Source organism: Oryza glaberrima, chromosome 7 (genome assembly GCF_000147395.1).
Source record: "Oryza glaberrima chromosome 7, OglaRS2, whole genome shotgun sequence".
Classification (NCBI taxonomy): Eukaryota; Viridiplantae; Streptophyta; class Magnoliopsida; order Poales; family Poaceae; genus Oryza; species Oryza glaberrima.
In genome coordinates this window covers 600,898-620,893 of record NC_068332.1, presented here as the reverse complement: position 1 = coordinate 620,893, position 19,996 = coordinate 600,898, and the positions used below count along the sequence as shown (strand labels likewise).

The 19,996-nt window shown below is 43.2% G+C and overlaps 3 protein-coding genes across 3 annotated transcripts; 1 reads left to right on the top strand and 2 right to left on the bottom strand.

Moving 5' to 3' along the window:
- Positions 1 to 6,782: 6,782 nt before the first annotated feature.
- On the bottom strand, positions 6,783 to 9,495 carry LOC127778669 (uncharacterized). Its single transcript, XM_052305290.1, has 3 exons — positions 9,226 to 9,495; positions 7,324 to 7,403; positions 6,783 to 7,219 (listed from the first exon to the last, which is right to left on the bottom strand). The coding sequence occupies exons 1-3, from the start codon at positions 9,352 to 9,354 to the stop codon at positions 7,066 to 7,068; spliced, it is 363 nt and encodes a 120-aa protein (XP_052161250.1). The 5' UTR covers positions 9,355 to 9,495; the 3' UTR covers positions 6,783 to 7,065.
- Positions 9,496 to 15,611: 6,116 nt separating this feature from the next.
- LOC127778246 (uncharacterized) lies at positions 15,612 to 16,679 on the bottom strand. The gene is made up of 3 exons (XM_052304820.1): positions 16,525 to 16,679; positions 16,250 to 16,392; positions 15,612 to 16,114 (listed from the first exon to the last, which is right to left on the bottom strand). The coding sequence occupies exons 1-3, from the start codon at positions 16,660 to 16,662 to the stop codon at positions 15,961 to 15,963; spliced, it is 435 nt and encodes a 144-aa protein (XP_052160780.1). The 5' UTR covers positions 16,663 to 16,679; the 3' UTR covers positions 15,612 to 15,960.
- Positions 16,680 to 17,036: 357 nt separating this feature from the next.
- LOC127778413 (uncharacterized) lies at positions 17,037 to 19,578 on the top strand. The gene is made up of 3 exons (XM_052305010.1): positions 17,037 to 17,144; positions 19,249 to 19,361; positions 19,446 to 19,578. Exons 1-3 carry the CDS (start codon positions 17,037 to 17,039, stop codon positions 19,576 to 19,578), a joined length of 354 nt encoding a protein of 117 aa, XP_052160970.1.
- Positions 19,579 to 19,996: the final 418 nt, after the last annotated feature.

The following is a 19,996-nucleotide window of genomic DNA, read 5'->3' as shown; positions in this document are numbered from 1 at the left end:
AACCCACCACCACCGCCAATCCAGTGAAGGTACTCTCCCCTTCCCATCCTGACTCCATCCTCATCCTGGAGTGCTACAAGGGTTTCTTAGATCGTCCCAGGGCGGGAGTAGTTGCCGCAATTCAGTAGTGAAAATAATGGATCAACAGTTGAGCACCTTCAGTCCTTCAGAGCTCAGACCAGAGTTGGGATAGAGAAAAGCATAGGAAATATCACGACTCAAATCCTTAATCCAGTTAGTATCAGTTTATCTATCCTAGGGTTTAATACTTGGCACCAGTTGAAAGGACAATTACAAGGTGAATTCTACCAATGTTGAGTCGTTATGGTGGCCTTGTATGTAGGTCTTTCATACTATCAGTTTAGGGACAATTGCTCATTTCACCCTATTTCAGAGCCTAACTACCAATCTGACCTTTTTTTTTTGTAGTTTGCTTATTTGATCCTGCTTTTCAAAAATGAAGTTACCGTCTGACCCTATTTCTATTATACCGTTAGGGTTTCATTTAGGAAAAGAAAAAAAATCACATTATTAATCAAACTGACCAAAATACCTTTCATGACTCAACCCTATCCATTCACTCCCAATCCTATCCAGTCACTCTCAACCCTATATCTCTCAGCGCCGGTACACAGACGGCGGCAGCAGCTGCTCCGTGCGGAAGGAGGGAGGCGCAGGAGCTCGCCACCACCGCGGGGCGTGAAGAGAGGCGCGTGGCGTGGGAACCCGCCACCGCTGGGCGCGGAAGGAGGCGCGTGGCGCAAGAGCTCGCGGCCGCGGCGGGGTGCGAAGGGAGGCACGCGACACAGGAGCCCGCCGCCGCCGGCCGCGGAAGGAGGCATGCAGCGCAGGTCGAGGATGGCGCGGGAGCTCGCCAGCAGGTGTTTGGCTGTTGCTAGAATTTCGAAAATGCTTAGGATTAGACGTTCGACGCAACCAACAAAAATCGGATGGATAAACTACTACCTCCCTGTCCACTTCACAAATACATACATGCTATAATGGTCTTCAGAATATTTTTTCTCCTCAACTTCTTATCCAATTTATGATATGATCGCACCATTATATTTGTTATAATTAAATCTTTACAACAAGATATCACATCATTACATTCCGATGAAACAAAAACATATGTTTCAATCCGTTAAATTTAATGTTTCAGACACGGTAGCAATATGTTTCAACATGTGTTTTTGTTATGTTTCATAAAAATTTTTAAAATATTTCAACAACTGATTTTTTGTTTCACTATGTATAACTCAATGTTTCAACAACTGATTTTTTGTTTCACCAATGTATATCTCATGCCTCTTCTCTCTCTCTCCCCTACCATCTATTGGCTTTCTCCCCACACCATGCATGATGCAAGTATTTAGTCGTATTAAAAGTCTTTTTTCTTCTAAACTACTTATCCGATGAACGATTCGATCACACCGTTGAATTCGTTATAATTAAATCTTTACAACAAGATATCACATGATTATATTGTTGTGAAAGAAAAATATATGTTTCGGACAATAAAAGCTTAATGTTTCATACGTGATAGCAATATGTTTCACCATGTGTTCTTATTGTATTTCACAAAATTTCTATATGTTTTATAGGCTGATTTTTTTTGTTTCACCATGTATAACTTAATGTTGCACCAACAGTCAACTAAAACATTTGACCGTCCGATTTTTTTTAACATCGGACGTCCGATTTGTAGTTCTCTCCCTAGAATTTTGCTGCTTTGTTTTTGCTATTGCTGCTCTCCGTCTTTCTCTCGCCTCTCCTTGTTCTTGCCCGGCTGGAGGGAGACGGAGCCGGTGCTCTCCTGGTCTGGAGGACTGCATGCTGCTGGTGCTAGAGGGATTATGTATTTTTTGTGAAATTTATCAAAAATCTGTCAAATGTATGTTAAGTTTGTCGAAAATATATCAAATCTAAGTGAATTTTGTCTAAAAAAAGTTAAATCTGTTTCAAACTTGTCAAATCCCTCAAACCTAAGTTAGATTTGTCACTTATCTTAGTAAAAATAATGTCACATTTTCAGATAAAAATACACAAAATTAGGCAAGCAAAAAACTTTGAAAAAATAGAGTCAAATGAGTGAGGGCATAAAAGTCATTTCTCTCTGAATTAACACCATTATGTTGCCTTAACGGAATAGGGCCAGACCTAACGTTTGTTTTAAAAAAAGAGGGTCAAAATAGCAAACTGAAGAAAGCAAGGTCAATTTGGTAGTTAGACCTTAAAATAGGGTAAAAACGCAAATGCCCCGTCAGTTTATTGTACCAATATTCATTCATCTTTGTATGGTGGCCTGTTTTGTATGTTGTCTAGAAACAGGAATGCAGTTGAGGTGATGGATTGTCTCTGGGCTTGGTTTCCATGGTGGGTAATGCAATTACCTGTTGTCTAAAAAAAATAATTGAGGTGATGGGTTATAAAGCATATAAGCTTTCTGCATAGTTTCCCAAAGATTTTCTCCAGACTGTTGGCCTCTCAGCTGTCGACAATCCCTATTTATCATATGATTCTGTTGGATTGGCCAAACTGGGTATAAAGTGAATACATAAACTTCAACTTTCTTTTTGGTGGAAAAGTTTAGAGGAGGTTTCCCACTATGGTCTGGGACAAATGATAGTTCGTTGGTTGGTTGGAATTTTAAGGACTACATATTTGTAATCTTTGGTTTCTCAACTTTACATTGGGACTTAGTTTCTCTGTTTCTTTCTTTCAATTTAGTACAAATACACACACATATCTCCTGTAGGATCTTGAAAAGGAAAAGCTTGGTGCATGATAAAGCAATTACTCTCTCCATAAAAAAACACTTCTGGATTTAATTCTTAACATAGCCGGCCTATGTCCAGATTCAAACCCAGATGTGTGGGTTTTTTTTATGGAGGGAACAGGTCTCTGAACTTCTTGCCCTTTCTCTTCATGAGACAAAACTAAACTGATTGAGGTTTGCAACATTTGAATGTGATTGTGGTGTCTCCTGCCATTTCGTTTAGATGAAAAAGCTTTGAGTTTGCATCCCCTATTTTGTGTCAATTGATCTTGAAGGCTGGTGCATATGCAGTTTTTCAACTGGTGATGAAAGAATTGCAACGCGTAAGAAATGTGGCTATTTACATTATTACTACAATTGCCTCTTTTAGATATTGTAGGAGGTAATGGTTGCGCTAATATATGATAAATTATTTGTTGTTACGATGATATTCTTAATGACAAATCAAGATATATAAATCCATTAATGTTATAGCTACACTTCTTAAAAAAATGTTAAAAACATATTTATTATTAATTATTATTAAACATTATGTCCATTAACACAAACAATATTTTAATAGATGGAGAGGTCATAACCATGTGAACACACGACTTAAGATGCTAGTTTATTCAAATTGAATAGTTTGTGTGTTAGTTTGAATTGAGACCAAATATTTGGTAGCGCCCCTATTCTATTTGGTTATATTCTAGAAGTTTCTTCACTATACTATAAGAATTTGGCTTTTTATTGGCAGCAATCCAAATGTTAACTAAATAATTTTACCTTACCAATATTTTGGTAGTGCCAAAGTTTGCCTAGACTTTAGCACTGCCAATGAATTGGTAGGGTAAAGAACCAAACAAGCTCTTAATATAAATACTAAGTGTCGAATCTGCAATGGTGAGAATATATCTCACTTAAGTATGCTAATTAAATACCATAAGAAATCTCAAACACTTACTTTATTAAATGAAGCATCCACCGAGGTACAAGTGAGGAGAGAGCACCGACAACTCCGGCATTCCTCCGGACCTTCCCCTCACTCTCTATCTATTTTTTCCACACTAATAAAGTGATGCCTCAAATATGAAAGTGAGTTTTTTTTTTGTTGTTGTGTGTTGTGCAACGGCTGGAGCTCATCCTTTCATATAACCATATGACGGTTGGAATGGCGGTTGTGGAGGTCGGTGTACCCATAACTGTCATTGTGGAAGGTGGAGGTGGGGCCTGTGAGCCCCACCACTCTCCACTGCCTTCCTCTAGGGGATGACATGTGGGCCCCTAAGGCGGTGCATTGTGGTTTGGTCCCATATAGGTACATTTCTTTGCATGACGGGTGTAAATTCATCCAAAAAATCACTTGCGTATAAATACTTACCAAAACTAGAGGAAACGGTTAGTAAACCCTACCACTTAATTTGATATTATATTTTGCATTCCTTTATGCAGGAATTAACGGTCAAAGATGATACTTAACAACTATCCCAGGTTTTACAACTCTGGGATGAGATTCAGATGATGAGTTAACCCCTGACAGTCAATTCACATGTTCCTCAGCATCACCAGCGGATCCAAAGGGCGGTCCCCTGACCACCCAAAAAATTTCTGGCCCAAAGCCCAGTTAAAATAGATATTGGCAAAAAAAAAAAAGAAAAAAATGCACCGATGGTCCCTCAACTTGTTATCGAATTACAAAATCGTCCTCCAACCACAAAACCAGATATATGACATCCCTCAACTTACAAAACCGTTTACTTGATGTCCTTCGGTGGTTTTTACTCCGGTTTTGTCCGATGTGGCGGTTGAGTCAGAGTGGGTCCCACATGGGCCGCATATGTCAGGATGCCATGTCATCACCCTCCCCCCCTCTCTCTCTCTCCCCCATTCTCTCCCTCCCTCATCTCTCTCTCACTTTTCTCCTCTTGTCCGACGGAGCGAGCGAGCCGTCGCTCGACGGCAACGACGCGGGAGAAACGGAGTGCGTCGCCGGTGCAGTGGGCACGACAGGCCTGGCGGGGAAGGAGCGCGGCGGTGGCTCACAGCAAACGCGGCCTCGAGCTCGACGACTGCCCAATTCACTTGCGCAAGGGAGAGGACGAGGACGGTGCCGGACGGAGCCACGCCCACACGCTTCAACTGTGCCGGTCCTAGGAGGCTGTCGTCTCCGATGATGGCGACGACGGCAACGCTCTACCACCGCCGACGACGACGGAGCCACTCCGACGAGCTACCGCCGACGGCAACGACGGAGATGCGCTGGCACGCTCCTGATTCCTGAAGGCGGCGCCTGCTTCGTCGCCCGTCTCCTGATTCCAGAACCAATGGCTGCGGTGACGGCGGCCGTGCAGCAGCAGGCCGCAGACGGTGAAGGTGACGGTGCAGGTGCCCATGCCACGGGCCCACGCGTAGCCGTTAGCGGCATAGCCGGTGTTGAGCTCGTTGCAGCAGTCGACGACGCGGAGGCCGGGCTCAGCGATGAGGTGGTCGAGAAGCGTGAGGTTCAAGTCCCCGGGCACGGCGAAGACGTCGCTAATGCCCACCTGCACGAGGCGGCACGCCAGGTGGCGGCCAAGTGTGGCGTCGTCGGAGGCAGCGGACGGCATGCACCACCGCCTCCTTGGGAGATCCTCCTCCACCGGTGGTCTAGCTCCAGCACGCTCACCTCCATGGACGACCTCAGCCCCGCCGCGACTGACGCCGAGCAGTCAGCAGCGCGCCAACGTCGCCACCACCAACCTAGGACATGCCAACCCCGTCGCGACGATGGACCACAACGCCGGCGTGCTGGACGAGTTCAGGTGGTCCAACTACTTCAATGACGCATACCAAGCAGCGACGGCCACCCAAGGCGGCGCCCTTCAAGGGCGGTGCCTCTACAACGGCGGTGGCGGCGATGGCAAGGACGTCGACGACGCAGTCCAATTCCTGGACGTCCATAGCCTAAGCAACTGGCGCATGGGAGCTCCCCGCCGCAGCCTACCCCAACCTGCGGGAGCTCGTCCTCGGGTGGGTGGCTGGTAGGGGAGATAGTGGCGGCTCGCTCGCTCCGTCGGGGACGCACGCGCTAACGACGCACGCGCATGACCGCTGCACGCCCGCGTTGTTCCCGCGTCACTACTGCCTCCCCAGGCCCATCTTCGGCCGCCGAGGAGCTCCACCGAGCCGCCGGCCGGCCGGCCGGGTCTATGTCCTCGACCTCACCCGTGCGGCGACGCCCTCCCCTTCTCCCATGTCGCTGCCGCCGCCGACGCCGACGCCCTCCATTCTCCCCCATCGCAGCCCCCGCCAACGCCAGCAGCCGCCACGGCGCCGACCTCCTCTCCCGCCTCACCCCACTGGCCGGCCTACAGTCAGAGGCAGAGAAGAGTGAGAAGGAGGGGGGAGAGAGAGAGAGGAGGGGAGAGAGAGTGTGTGTGCTGACGTGGCATCCTAACATGTGGGGTCCATGTAGGTCCCACGCTGACTCAGCCACTACGTACGATAAAACCAGGTCAAAACCATCGAAGGACTTATTGTGACCAGTTTTGACCCTGGATATCTGGTTTTACGGTTGGGGAAGGATTCTGTATCTCGATGATAAGTTGAGGGACCTTCGGTGTACTTTTTCCAAAAAAAAAAAAAAAAGGGGAGGGGGGACTAAAAATTGCAGCTGAAGCGACGCCGTTTCTGTCTCCGCGTCCACGACTCCGCCTTCAGCCCACGGCCCACCTTGTACGATCGACCGAGGGCTGATGGATATGCCTCCTGATTGGCTAGCGGAGTGGGGATAGGTGGAACAAGGGAAGATTGTTTTCAGAAACACCCCTATACTCTTTATGTCTACAGTGCTACCCTGAAAGCAGATTTTTCACTTCACAATTATATTAAAAAAAAAACAGCTTAGACATCAGGTGTTGAGAGGGTCGATGTAAGATTATGTATATAACGAGGAGTTTTTTACAAACTAGCCTAGCATGTGTCAGTTTTCGTGAGGAGGCAAAAGATATTCAAAAAAGGGCAAAAACCGTTATCTTCTTGCAAATTTGCTCAACAAAATAAAGCAGAGATCAACCCAAAGAGATCTCCCATTACACATATCAGTTTCGGCAACAGAATCCGCAACCAGAGAAACATGTACAGGTCAAACCGAACGAGATCTCTCATTACAGAATCCCCACACCAATTAGCTCTAGGACTAATTAGTTATAGTTAACACAGAGTCACTGATACACAGGATAGATTATGACACATGCTTAGTTCACTACGTTCTTGATTCTCCCAGACTTCTAGACTCCCATCTCCAAAAGAAAACACTGTCAAGTCCTCTACACCTCATCTTCTGTTGGTGGTTCAGAGCCAGCCACAGGACGTTTGGCCACTCTGTTGTACCCCCAGCAATAGCCTGAGAGAACTGCTGCAGCAATAACCCATGATCGGAGAACATTTTGAACAAGAATCTGCTGACGAGCCAAAATAGAACTAGAGAAGCAGACAAGGACAGGTAATAGTAATTATCAATTTAGGATGGTTAACAAGACACACAACAAATAATAACAGAAGCTGCAATTCAGAGGTTTACGTACTGCCGCACAGTTCTGATAATTAAGTCATCGGAAATCATGCTAACCGGCGTATTCTTGATTTCCTCGAGCAACGCATCAACCTGCACATCAACGTGCGTAATATTAGACATCTACATCTGCTATCAGATTTATACAAAAGAATTATATTTAACTGCAGTTCTCCATAAAATTTAGCACGTTCAATATCACTGTACCCGCACAGTGATAATTAAGTCATCCATAAAACTAAGGCCCTTTCTGAAGTGATGATCAACTGTAATCTACCCTGGATCGATTTATTTGCTCCACACTTCCGAAAATACGATTTCTGAAAATAACTTTCTTCTACTGTATTGTTTAGAACACTTGTTTCTAGCTATTTGTTAAGTTAATTTCTCAAGATATTAATTCACCGTGTTAATCAAGTAGACCATCCATTTTGATTCCATCCACATTTCATCACTTCGAAACGAGGACTAAAGATGAAGGATTAAAATCTATCATTTTTAAACAAGTGTGCTGTGCCCGACATAGCCTTTCTTAAGATGTTAAAGATTCTTAATTCAACCACTATGACAAGGAAAAACATTGTATATGAATGCTTGTGCAACAAACAAGCTAACAATATTTGTATAACTGTAGAAGAACTTAAAATTGAAAAATTTAGAGTAAGATGTTCAAATGCTACTACATAAGCACACAAGAACTACTGGATTTCTTACAACTTCACAGTGAGCACAGCCAAAATCTTAGGGAAACACGACCCTACAAACTCATTTATCATAAGTAAGTGTACACAATGATATATAATCTAGGGAACATGCATTCAGAGGGCCATAATAGAAGGAAAGCAAGCTCCGTTCTTTCTTGACAGTGCCTTATTTTCATCAAGGGGGGTGAGCTTCAATTGGCATATTATTAGTTATAACATTGCAGCAGCATCAGAAATACCGAATTTAAAACTGAGTGAAGTTTGATGTTGGCACTTGAACCGAATATTTGGGAATTGGTAGTAGTTAAACCCTGACAATATGGGAGGACAAGTATATTTTTGTAAAAAGAAAAAAAGGAAAAGGTGAAAAAAGATTTCCCAAGTTTGTAGGAAAAACAGGTGTAACTGTGAACAACACAGGGATTGTTTTCTGAGCCACGAGGGTTTCACCAAACTAACTTTGAACAACATAGGAAGGAGGAACAAAAGATGAAGGCTTTAAATGCATCATTTGGCACAAGTGCACCGTGCGCAAGAAAGCTTTTCCTTTTCTTGTGAGAGCGTTCTTAATTGAACCTCTAAGATAAGGTATTTAAGTTATAGAGATAAATAAATTAGAGATGGAGACTTGAACAAAAGACAAGCTTTTAATCTGTGGTAACAGCAAGAGTCAGAATTCTAGTGCAAATTAAGTGACAGATGCTTAACACACACCTTAAAAACATCACAACGCCTGAAACCTTATGAAATTATATAACTCAATTGTACAAATTCATTCATCATAAATAAGCATAGACAATCTATGGCATAATGGAATTTGACAGTAGTGCCATCTCTTACCCAAGAGGAGTGTGCTTTTGATTGCCACATAACAACCGTATAGAGTAATCCCAGAAGAAGGCGAACCGAATACTTTGGAAAGTTGCACATGAATATTGAGGCAGTAACTAAATACTTGAATCCCTAGTTGTTGTTTTTGTGTGTGTGTAAGGTTGGGGGCACAGGAAAAAGGTAGTAATATTTTTGAAGATAGCAGGAGGAAACAAGTGCAATGATAAACAGATGACACAAGGAGGGACAGGGTTTCTGAGCCAGGAGGATTTGGGACTAATTCGTACTTTGAACAAGACATGAAAAACTCTCTTTCTACACTAAATTTGGGTGGGTAAACTCTAGATGGGTGCACGAACAAGGCTATAGATCTGAGGTACCTCGTGGTTGTGCCTGTTGAGAGGGCTGAATCGGGGGCCCCGGAGCTTGCGGGGAGGAGGGCCGCCGTCGGAGTGGTACGCGGCTCGCCGGATGGCCCTGCCCGCCGCCGCCGCCGCTGGTCGCAGCATCTTCCGGCGGCTGGAGGTTCGCGTCGACTAGGGTTAGGCTGCGGAATTGTACGATTTTTTTTTTTTTTTGGAACAGAATTGCCGGTCCAAATTTCTCCCGACGAGAGCGAGAGCCGAGAGAAGAACTGCGTCCTATTCTTAACTTCGAGAAACGAAAAGAAAAATAAAAAGATTTTTCGAGCCAGAAAAGAAGAAAAAAAAAAGAGGCTGTGAGAATTTTTAGTTGCTGGGCCGAGTTCTGTTGAGGGCCCAACAAGAATAGGCCTGCACTCCCACAGTAAGAAGAAGAAGACGATGGCCGGACGCAGATCGGATTAGGGAATAGGGATAGGAATAGGACGCTAATTCGTTTAATACTCAGTTTTTTGATAGCACGAATTCTAAAGCAAAATGGATGGTGGATGATGCTGTGCTACTGCTACTGCGAGCTTGGTCGCCATGCCGTGACGCCGCCGGTCGTCCGCGAGGTTGGTCGCCACGGCTGCTATACCGGTTGTCTGCAAGGTTTCGTCGCCGTCGCCGGTCATCCGCTAGCTTCGTTGCCACGACGTTACACACTGTTGGTTGCTATGAGGTTTGTCATCGCCACCGCCGGTCGTCCATGAGGTTCATCGTCGCCGCCACTTATCGTCGCGAGGTTCACCGGTGCCGTCACCGGCGGTTGCCAGCGTGATTCGTGTGTAATTTATTTCAATTCATTCTTATATTCTGACGGGTACCAATTCGTTTTGCAGGTTAAGTAGTGTGACAGCTTCCTTCTTTTCTTAGTCAAGATCTAAAGATGGGAAGGGATCCTACTAATAATAAGTTGCTGGTTCATCATCTTAGTGATCCAACGACCGTACATATGTCGCCGCGGTATCATGTGGAGAAGATGGTCGTAAGCAGAAGAAGCACCAGTTGGAAGCACAGTACGCTAGGAGCTTCTGTTTGTTCTTTAAATTGTTGTGTTAGAAATAGGACTAGTTTTTTTTAAACCGATGCTCTTGACAGTGTATTAACATGAAATTAGTTATAGAATGAATATAATTAAGCACGTTGTATACAACAATAAACGAGAAAGTTATATACATGGTGTCTTTCATACCCTTTTGGTCTTTTAATGCAGTCAATTTTATTTTTTTAAACATGCATTTATTGAGGCCATACCTATCATAGGTGTTTTAGCAACTAACAAGCCCAAACCCTCCCCCTCTCACTCACCTTCCTTAGAGCACCCGCAATGGTAAAGTAAGGTGCTCTCTATAAAATATGTACATCTCAGCAATAGACTCGATTAATAGTAAACCACCTTAATAGTATGTCTACATTGGTATCTATGGCTCTCTCATGCATTGCCTCGTTTTTCTCTATAGACTATCTCTAAGTTAGTAGATAGCTTTGCTCTCTCTATTCATTTAATACCTTACAAGTAGAAAAATATACTGACATGGATCTCTTGTAGAGAGCCTATAGATAACCATTGTGGGTGCCCTTATTCTCCCCCGCGCGTGCGCCCTTCCATGCTGGCCCCGCGCTCCTGTCCGCCCCTTCCCCCAACGCACGGCGCAACTCCTCTCCTCCCCCTCGGCCCCTCCTCACGCGCGCAACTCCCTTCCTCTTGAAGAAAAAAAATTAGTGCTCTCCCAATCTCCACTCCCCTGGAAAAAATCACTTCCTCCCAATCTCCTCCTTCTCCCGTGAAAAATCAGCACCTCCCGTTCTCCCCTTTTATTTCTTTACCTTTTCTTTTCTTCCCAAATTCTCTCCAGTGCCTCCTGATCTCCTCTATTTTTTCCTTCCCAGATTCTCTCATGCCTCTCTTCAATTTCTCTTGTGCCTCTCTTTTTATTTCTTTTTTTTCCATCTATACACAGTCGATCTTCCCTTTTTCTTTTTTTTCTTTGTCTCTATCTAGAAACCATCCATCTCTGTTTTTCTATTGGTCTTTTTTCTGTTGAGAAAACCATCTGCTTCACTTTTTTTTCTTTTCCCCTAGAAAAGTTAAAATTAAATTTCCTCAGCGCCGGCCCAGTTTCCTTGGTGGGCATAGCCCAACCTTGTCACCAGGGAAAGGAACAAGTTCATCCGTGGTCCCTTAACTGGTTAATGAATTCGATTTTCATCCTTGAACCGCAAAACCAGATACAACGGGTCCCTCAACTATCAAAACCAGTACATATGAGATCCCTTAGTGGTTTACATGGCGGTTTTGGCTGATGTAGCGCCTACGTAGCTAATTTGACTCTGTCTTCAACTGACGTGGCACCGACGTAGCGCTTACGTGTCAATTCGATCCGAAAAAATAATAAAACCCATGGGACCTACATATCAGTTTCACATACAAAATAAAAAAATGGTGGGACCTATGTGGGCCCCATATGTCATCCTCTTCTTTCCATTATCCTCTCTCTTCTTCGGACACTGACTGCAGCCAGCGACCTCGGCGAGGCGGCGCCCTCGCTGCCTCCTTCCCTCTCCGACGGGTCGTCGTCTTCCGCGGCCTCGTGGTGGTGACCGTGGCTGCTCACGCGACAGCTGGACCAGTAGCCGCAGGAGTCGGAGCGCTCGACCGCGGGCTCCGACGACGAGGATGACCACTCCGGCGCCATCGCCGTCATGCTCGAGAAGGATATGGAGTTCGACAGCGGTGGCAGCGGTACTGAGGGCGGGGATGTGGCCGGCGCAAGACCCCGCGGCGGCGCCGACCACCACGCCGCCGGTCTCCCGACCAGCCCGGGAAGGGGTCGCCAAGGCATATACTGGCATGGCGAGGCAGCCGGTCGTAGCGGGGATTGTGGATTTGCAAAGAAAAGTACTTGTTGTGAATTGAACGTGTGCCTGATGATCTATGAACTGGCCGCATAGCAATGGTTTTTTCAACAAAAGAAAATTCAGATATGGAGAAAAAAATAGCTATAGCTTAACTGTCAGTGATAAGTTATCTAGCTCAACTCTTCCAATAGCAGTAGATCGACTCCTCAATTCTTCCAATAGCAAGCAATCCGGAAAGCAGAGTCTGCATCATGCTGGAGATGCAGCAGCAGCTTCTCTCCGCGCCGCGCCTACCACCACCTCACCCGCCGCCGCGCCGACCATCCCGGCTCCGGTTACCGCGGCGCCTCCTCTCCCCCGGTCGAGGCTCCCGTCGCCGGCGCCGTTGCCCACCGCCGGAGCTCGGACAGCCCGCCTCGCTCGCCTGCTCCACCGCCCACCCGCCCTGTCCGCTCCGGCACTCCCCGGGAAGAAGAGAGAGAGAGAGGAGTGAGGATGAGGAAGAACAGAGAGAGAAGAGAGAGGGATGAAGGGAGGAGTGAGGTTGACATGTGGGGCCTACGTGAGCCCCACCATTTTAAAATTATTATTTTTTGTGTAACTGACATGTGGGCCCACGGTTTTTATTATTTTTCTGGATAGAATTGCCACGTAAGCGCCACGTCAATGCCACGTGGGACGAAGACCTAGTCAAACCAGCCACGTAGACGCCACATTAGCCAAAACCGCCTTTCAAACTGCCGAGGGACCTTGTTTGCACCGGTTTTGACAGTTAAGGGACAAGTTGTATCTGATTTTGGGGTTCAAGGACGAAAATCGGATTCAGTGTAAAGTTAAGGAATCTTAAATGAACTTATTCCCTAGGGAAATGACGAAGAGACCCAAGAGCTGGCCTGCATGGCAGTCACTCAGTTAATCTCGATAGCACTGTAACTTCCCCTTTCAATGGCCTTTGTATAAGAGCAGGTACAATAGCATGCTATAAGCCAGCTACAAACATATTTTAATAAGATAAATAAGGAGAGAGAAGATAAGCGAGCTACAAATTTGTAACCAGCTATAGCACGGACTCCAAGACGCAGTGTGTGTATGGCAGGTGGGACCGCGTATTAATAGTGTAGTATGTAACTATTGTATGAATGAGCTATTAGATTGACTATAGATGAATTGGAGCTAATAATTGGCTATACTATTGAACTTGCTCTAAATATGTAAACTTCGCTCATCTCGAGCCGATCGAATACAGAATACACATTGATTAAGCTAGTTGGATTTTGTACCAACAGTACCCACAAAAAAAACATGTGGCACTACCAAATAAGTTGGACAAACTTTTGAAATTTGGTCTTGATTTAGGTGAATGGTAGTACTATGCTCCTTTCAGGTGCTGACCCAACCATCCACCATCCTCTATGCAACAAAAACGAAGGAATAAATTTCATAAAGCTGATGATAGTTTTCCAAATTCTAGGCTTACACTTGTTCAGGTACCTATATTTTTCCAAATTTGATTAAAATGTAATGTAGAGATAATCATTTGTTGCACTAAAAGAAATTATTCTTTAGCTTTCAGATAATGCTACTAAATGTTTTTAATCTGATTCTTTGAGAATTATGCATGGAATTTACTTTCTACTAGCAGAGATGATGGTTCACTGGTCCATCCCTCTCAATAAAAAAATATGGGCATTACACTGTTAAAAGATTGCACCTGTTTAATTACTTTAGAATTTGATTCATTCTATACATGTTTCCTTCCTATAAGGTGCTTTCAATATTACACATATTTTCGTTGTGAACTTTGAAGATTAACTGTTACAGCTGCATATGCAAGTTGGAATCATTTTTTTCATCAAAACCAACCAACGGATTTAGTCAAGGTAAAATATCAATGGAGAGCTCGAATTCAAAATATGCAAGTAATCGGGTAAAGGTAGTCTGAATGTAAAGCCAGATCTTCAAATGGTATCGAAAGTGGATAACCATGAAATTCATTTAGGAATTTTGTTGTGGTTGTATTAGATTATAATGATTCACCATGTAAATAAACATGTGTAATTTATAGAAGTTCAGAGATATGTTTATTCATATGTAAGGTTCAATATAAATTTGATAATACATTCTAACAAAACAAATTATCAATATTGGCTCTCTTTTCTTTAGCATGATTACAAGCTTCTTTATAGTGTAGCCTCCTTAGATTATGTTGATTTGCAAAATTTTGGTACTCCCTCCGTTTCATAATGTAAGTCATTCTAGCATTTCCCACATTCATATTGATGTTAATGAATCTAGACATATATTTCTATTTAGATTCATTAATATTAATATGAATATGGAAAATGCTAGAATGACTTACATTGTGAAACGGAGAAAGAGAAAGTACATGTTTAGCTATCTTAAAATAAAGGACATGCTATTTAACTGGTATCTGTGCATCGTTACTAGATCACCTGTTGATGAAGCACATTGATTTAACTTCCTATGCATTTTTTAAAGCATCATAAAGTTGCTCGATAAAATTTATATTTTTTAATGTGATTATTTATATCTTATGATATATATATATATATATATATATATATATATATATATATATATATATATATGTATGTATGTATGTATGTATGTATGTATGTGTGCATTGCACGTGCACGATTGCTAGTGCCTTTTAAAGGGACACTTAGACATTGTGAGGTACTCAGGTGAGTAGGGAGTTTTATTCATTGCCCTGTTGTTGTGCTATTGATTGCATTTTGCTAGATAATTTTGCTGCACGCAGCTAAGAATACATAGCAGATTCCTGTACAAAGAAGTTCGTTAGCCAGATGGATCAGTTAAACACAAAGATAAGGCACAAAATGTTTGTACTGCGTTACTGCCTATCTTTCCACGAGGACTTCCATATGCTAGTTGGACTTGCTACAGCTGATTCTGCGTCTCTTAATTCCTTTGCTTGGAGCCACGCTATTCCCAAAACCCATTATGGGATTTGTTAAAAGAGATCAGATGATGATTATCCTCGGCATGGTTTCATGTTCGTTGGGAGCAGAAAATAATCAGTTGGAAAGAAACAGAATATGAACATGAAAATGAGCGGAATATACATTCACTTGAAGAGGATCGGTAAATCATCTTGACAAGGAGCAGAATGTAAGGCAGAAAAAAAGCAGTATATATATGACATGAAACGAGCAATCTACCAACTGAAAATGTGCAGAAAATTATTCAACTAGAAATGGAGCAGAAAATCAACTAGTTATATAGCAGAATATCAATTAGAAAGTGAGGAGAACATCTACTAGGGTGGGAGTAGCTACTCCCAGTAGTAGGTTATAACTTCCTATGCATTTTTAAAGCAAGTTACGGGAGCAGGCACGATGGGGACCAAAGGAGGCAGCTTTCGAAGCCACACACTCTACTCTGATTCATGTAAAAGAGTCGTGTAGGCACAACATATGCCAAATCCAAGCTCAATATCATTACTATAATACACTACTGTAACTTGCTATGCTAGTAGGTAGTCCACATTCTAGCTTGATGATATTCCAGTGCAATAAGTAATAACAAAAGAAAGATGTGCCTAAACCTAATACTGCTGCCATGTTAACGACATGGTGAACAAATCATCAAAAAGTAGCATGAGAAATCTTAACTGAGCAAGTTGTATGGGGGCAGACACAACAGAACATCCAGAAACATATAAAGCTAACATATAGGAAGTAATTCTCAAGTTATCACAATAGCATATGAAATTAAGTATTACGACATAAAGAGTATGATATCCAATACAACGTCAGCGGTTGATTTAACAAGTTTGGGACTGGAATCCATACAACCTCAGTGGTTGCTTTAACTAGTTTGGGTCTGGACACATTGGTCCACTGTCGGTGTCTGCTTTAGCTTGGCTAGAGTACTAAACGCCCCAAATAACGTGGAGAGAGTAAAAAGCAGAGCAAGATTGTTAATCCATGCCCTGTCATACAGGATATCTCCATCAGCCGGCCTACGAACAATGCAAATTGAGACAGGTTAGATCAATATGCATAAACTGATTGTGCTGTTGCGTCCGAGATACTCCAGTTATATATATAAGAGAGAGAGAGAGAGAGAGAGAGAGAGAGGAAAGAAGCCAACATACCCATGGTAAGGATTAGCAAGCTGCCTGATGTTAAAATTGTTGTGTTCGACAGCCGCAACACGGCTCCGCCGCAGTACGGCGGCCATCTCGCGTGTCATGTAGGGAAAGCTTATATCCTCCATCACATCAAGACGACTGACCACCTACGCATCGACCAAATTACGAGATACAGAATCGAAATCCAAATAAGGGCTCGCGTGAGCGGATATGGATGCGGATCAATCAACCCAACATGAACAAAGCTAGGCAGGTGGTCAATCAAGGCTCCTGCATACCTTGTGCTGTTCCTTGGTGGCGATGGCAGTGGCGGCGTCGGTGGTGGTGGTGGTTGTGATTGTGTGGAGGGGCCTGCTGCGGAAGGCGCGGCGAGCCGCCGCCACCATCCTACCGGCCAACAACGATCGCGCCGTCATCCGAGATCAGATCTAGGGTTTCACCTTCTTCTTCTTCCAGCGAAACCACCTTCTTCTTCTTCTTCTTCTTCCAACGAAACGAGAAAGGGGTGGGGTGCGAGAGAGATTGTCGGGTAGGTGAGGATTATTTATATATATTATATAATAATAATAGTAAGTAGAAAAAGGAAAAGAACTTGGAGCCGTTTCTCTTTTGAGAGACAAGAGGTGGCGATGGATTTGGGCTTTAACTCTGTCTGGGTAGGCCCGGCCCATCATCTTCTGATTTTCTTTTTATTTTATTCCAGCAGCCTAAGCCTCTACAACTCGAATCGAATCGAATCGAGAGGGAGGAAGAGGAAACCCTAGCTCAGAGTCAGAACACGGTGCCCGCGATGTCGCCGCCTTTGTTGCTCCGCCGCGCCCTGCAGAGGCTTCTCCCCCACCGCACCCGCTCTTTCTGCAGCAGCAGATTATCCTCCTCATCTTCCTCCCCGGGAGAGGTACCACCTAATCCGTTTCCATCCTCCTCCCGTTCCCCCCCCCCCCCCCCCCCCCGTTTTTTTTTGCCCCCTTCGTTTCTTACACAATTATACAACAGTTACAAATCAAAAGTTATTAAAAAAAATCTATCTGCATACAAATACTTTGAGGGAGGGAGGATGGCGCATTCGTGCGGTTAAGAGACGCACGCCAATCTAAATCCATCCATCTCTCTCCCTGTTACTTGTTCATCTAATCCCTATGAGGAAGGGACAGGATTGGAGCGGATCAATTCCGCACCACAATCCCCTTAGGTGAGGGAGCCTGAGCGAACTCAAGGTCACTGACCTCGCTATTGTAATCACTTATTTATGTTTCCTACTTGGAGCGCTGTTTCTGTGAAATGATAACAATCCAGTCATATAATATAATACAGGTAAATTTACTTACCATCTAAATCCTATCCTACCAGACATAATAATTATGATCTAGAACATATATACAGCAAAATTTACTTTTCTTTTTATCGTTCCGCATATGTATGATACAAGTTACGTTGGTATATGTTACAACTTACAAGCTTTCTCGTTCTAATTTTGTTTTCGTATATTTTGTCCTGGTTCTATCACAATCACACATTAGTTTTTACTCGGGTAACAAGTCAGGGATGTACATTATCAAAGACTGTCAAATGTACTAGCAAAGGCATTATTTTGTTACATAAAGACTATAAAGCGCCATAGTGTTGAATCGTGCAGTTTATGTTGCTGACTCAGCATGGTACCTAGGTACCGTACACCGCTACCTATGGGTATCGTGTCTTTGTTAGGTGGGCTATCAGTAAATGATGTTTTGGCCACTTCAGCAAGATAAATGTGCTTTGTATTTTCTATCGCTGGTAGGTTATACTAGTTCTTAAAATGATGCTCTGACTCCCATGTGATTTTTTCTTGTATTTATGTAGTTCAACCTTGTGTTATTACTTATTAAATAAAAGGGAGAATCTTTCTATGTAGTTCAACCTTGTGTTATTACTTATTAAATAAAAGGGAGTATCTTTCTCAACAGAAAAGGGAGAAAAAGATGGCCACATGAATATAATGCTGTTTGGTTAGAATAAATGGTCCACCTCCTAAACTTTGAACAGAAGTCCAATCCACCAACTGGAACTTCAACACCAGCTTCAGATCCCCCACTCCACCCCCCAGAACACGTACACACCCAAAAAAAATGTGCACACGGAAAAAGTTTACAGTTTAACCCATATAACCCCGTAGAATGTGATTTTCCATGGTGGTTTTGCCTATGGGAAGCTTAAACAGGCAGTTTTGGCAAACTACAACGATACTTTGATACTTCATCAATCCTCACTCTTTATTTTGACCAACTGTGATGGTATGTTGGCATTGTTCCAGTGCTTGGTTTGTTGGTGAAAGAGAGAGAGATTGATACATAGGAGAGAGTTTGGTGTGTATGTTCCACATATATTCCATGGGTAAAACCACCTTGCAAAATCCACTTTAGGATGTTATATCAAAGATATTGCAAATTCGAGAGGATATGTTTGGAGTGCTAGATAAGCTTCCATTCAAAGCTTAGAGAGGATATGTTCTAGGAACGATGTGATTTTTGCTTCCTTGTTGATGCCAAGTTGCCAACATAGATTGAAGTTAGGAAATGTCAATCTTCTGCAGTACATGTTAAGAATGCAAATAACCCATGTATGCACCAGTCTCAAATTTGTATGCCTAAAAAAATAAATGCATATAGTTAAAGAAATGTGGGTGTGTGTGATTCATGTTAGATTATATTTGTAAAAAAAGAAAGCATATGCAGAGAATACAATCATTTTGAAGAGTTACTAACAGAAAAATATAGCTTGCATTAGTAATGATTACTCAACTCACTAAATTGCAAACCACTGCACAGCACTGGCCCGCTCTGGTTCTAACTTCTAACCTTACCCTGCAGTATGCAAATGTTCATTTTATTCTCTTAACATTGGGAAGACATCCTGAAAACTATTGATATTGAAGTCTATGAATTCTTCTCTCTCTAACAATAGGACTCGTTTCTTGATCAATCTTGTCACAATTGATGTTCAAGGTAATGAATGATAATCAGGTCAAAAGTATCAGGCGATTTGATGAATTTGAGGCGATGGCACAAAGGGAGATTGTTGAAGATGTGGAGAAAGTGAGGAAACTGAAGAGCGAAGATAGAAATTATCTCAACAGGTATGTGGTAGCTTACAAGTTCAAGTTTGTTATTTTTTTTTTCACCCTGGATTCAGCTTCATATATGTGCATGCATATACACAGGCTGTTAACTTCTTGGGGGGTGCCCAATGGGGAGTTTCGAGATAAGCTAATGTGGGGCGGTAATGTTGCAGCGATATTTATTGCGTCCAGTGCAGTTGGGACTTTGAGTGCGAAAATAGATGGGAGTGCGTAAGTATGCATGCAAACGATTCGGGAAAGGAAGCACTTGTTCTCCTGTTATCAGCTCTCATCGTGTGTTTGTGATGACTTGTTATTGCTGACATAACAGCCATTGCACTTAATATCCTTTTGTCCTAACCGTGGTGTGTAACATATTAACATATGTTTGAATTGTGTTCTCAGTATATGCATGTGACACTGAGGGGATGTATGGTGCTCGTCTTCTACTACATTTTGTTATGTTATCAGTAGTGGTCATGCGCGATCTTGGTTCTGTTTAATTTAATGGCTTCGTTTTTTCCCCCTCCACGTTTTCGTACGGGTCAGAGCGCTCGTTCTATGGGCTATTCATGCGCCGCTGATTTTGTTAATCTTCTCATTGTTTGCTGTTTATAAATGTGCAGTGCACTGATCTTTTAACCAGTTGCGGT

What these genes read in the sequence shown, in the direction of transcription:
- LOC127778669 (XM_052305290.1), bottom strand. Translation starts at nt 9,354, where the DNA reads ATGCTGCGACCAGCGGCGGCGGCGGCGGGCAGGGCCATCCGGCGAGCC. An exon ending in TCAACAGGCACAACCACGAG is followed by an intron (nt 7,404 to 9,225) that starts GTACCTCAGATC and finishes GTTGATGTGCAG; the next exon opens with GTTGATGCGTTGCTCGAGGA. An exon ending in ATTATCAGAACTGTGCGGCA is followed by an intron (nt 7,220 to 7,323) that starts GTACGTAAACCT and finishes CTGCTTCTCTAG; the next exon opens with TTCTATTTTGGCTCGTCAGC.
- LOC127778246 (XM_052304820.1), bottom strand. Translation starts at nt 16,662, where the DNA reads ATGACGGCGCGATCGTTGTTGGCCGGTAGGATGGTGGCGGCGGCTCGC. An exon ending in CCACCAAGGAACAGCACAAG is followed by an intron (nt 16,393 to 16,524) that starts GTATGCAGGAGC and finishes GTCGATGCGTAG; the next exon opens with GTGGTCAGTCGTCTTGATGT. An exon ending in CTTGCTAATCCTTACCATGG is followed by an intron (nt 16,115 to 16,249) that starts GTATGTTGGCTT and finishes CATTGTTCGTAG; the next exon opens with GCCGGCTGATGGAGATATCC.
- LOC127778413 (XM_052305010.1), top strand. Translation starts at nt 17,037, where the DNA reads ATGTCGCCGCCTTTGTTGCTCCGCCGCGCCCTGCAGAGGCTTCTCCCC. An exon ending in CATCTTCCTCCCCGGGAGAG is followed by an intron (nt 17,145 to 19,248) that starts GTACCACCTAAT and finishes AATGATAATCAG; the next exon opens with GTCAAAAGTATCAGGCGATT. An exon ending in GATAGAAATTATCTCAACAG is followed by an intron (nt 19,362 to 19,445) that starts GTATGTGGTAGC and finishes GCATATACACAG; the next exon opens with GCTGTTAACTTCTTGGGGGG.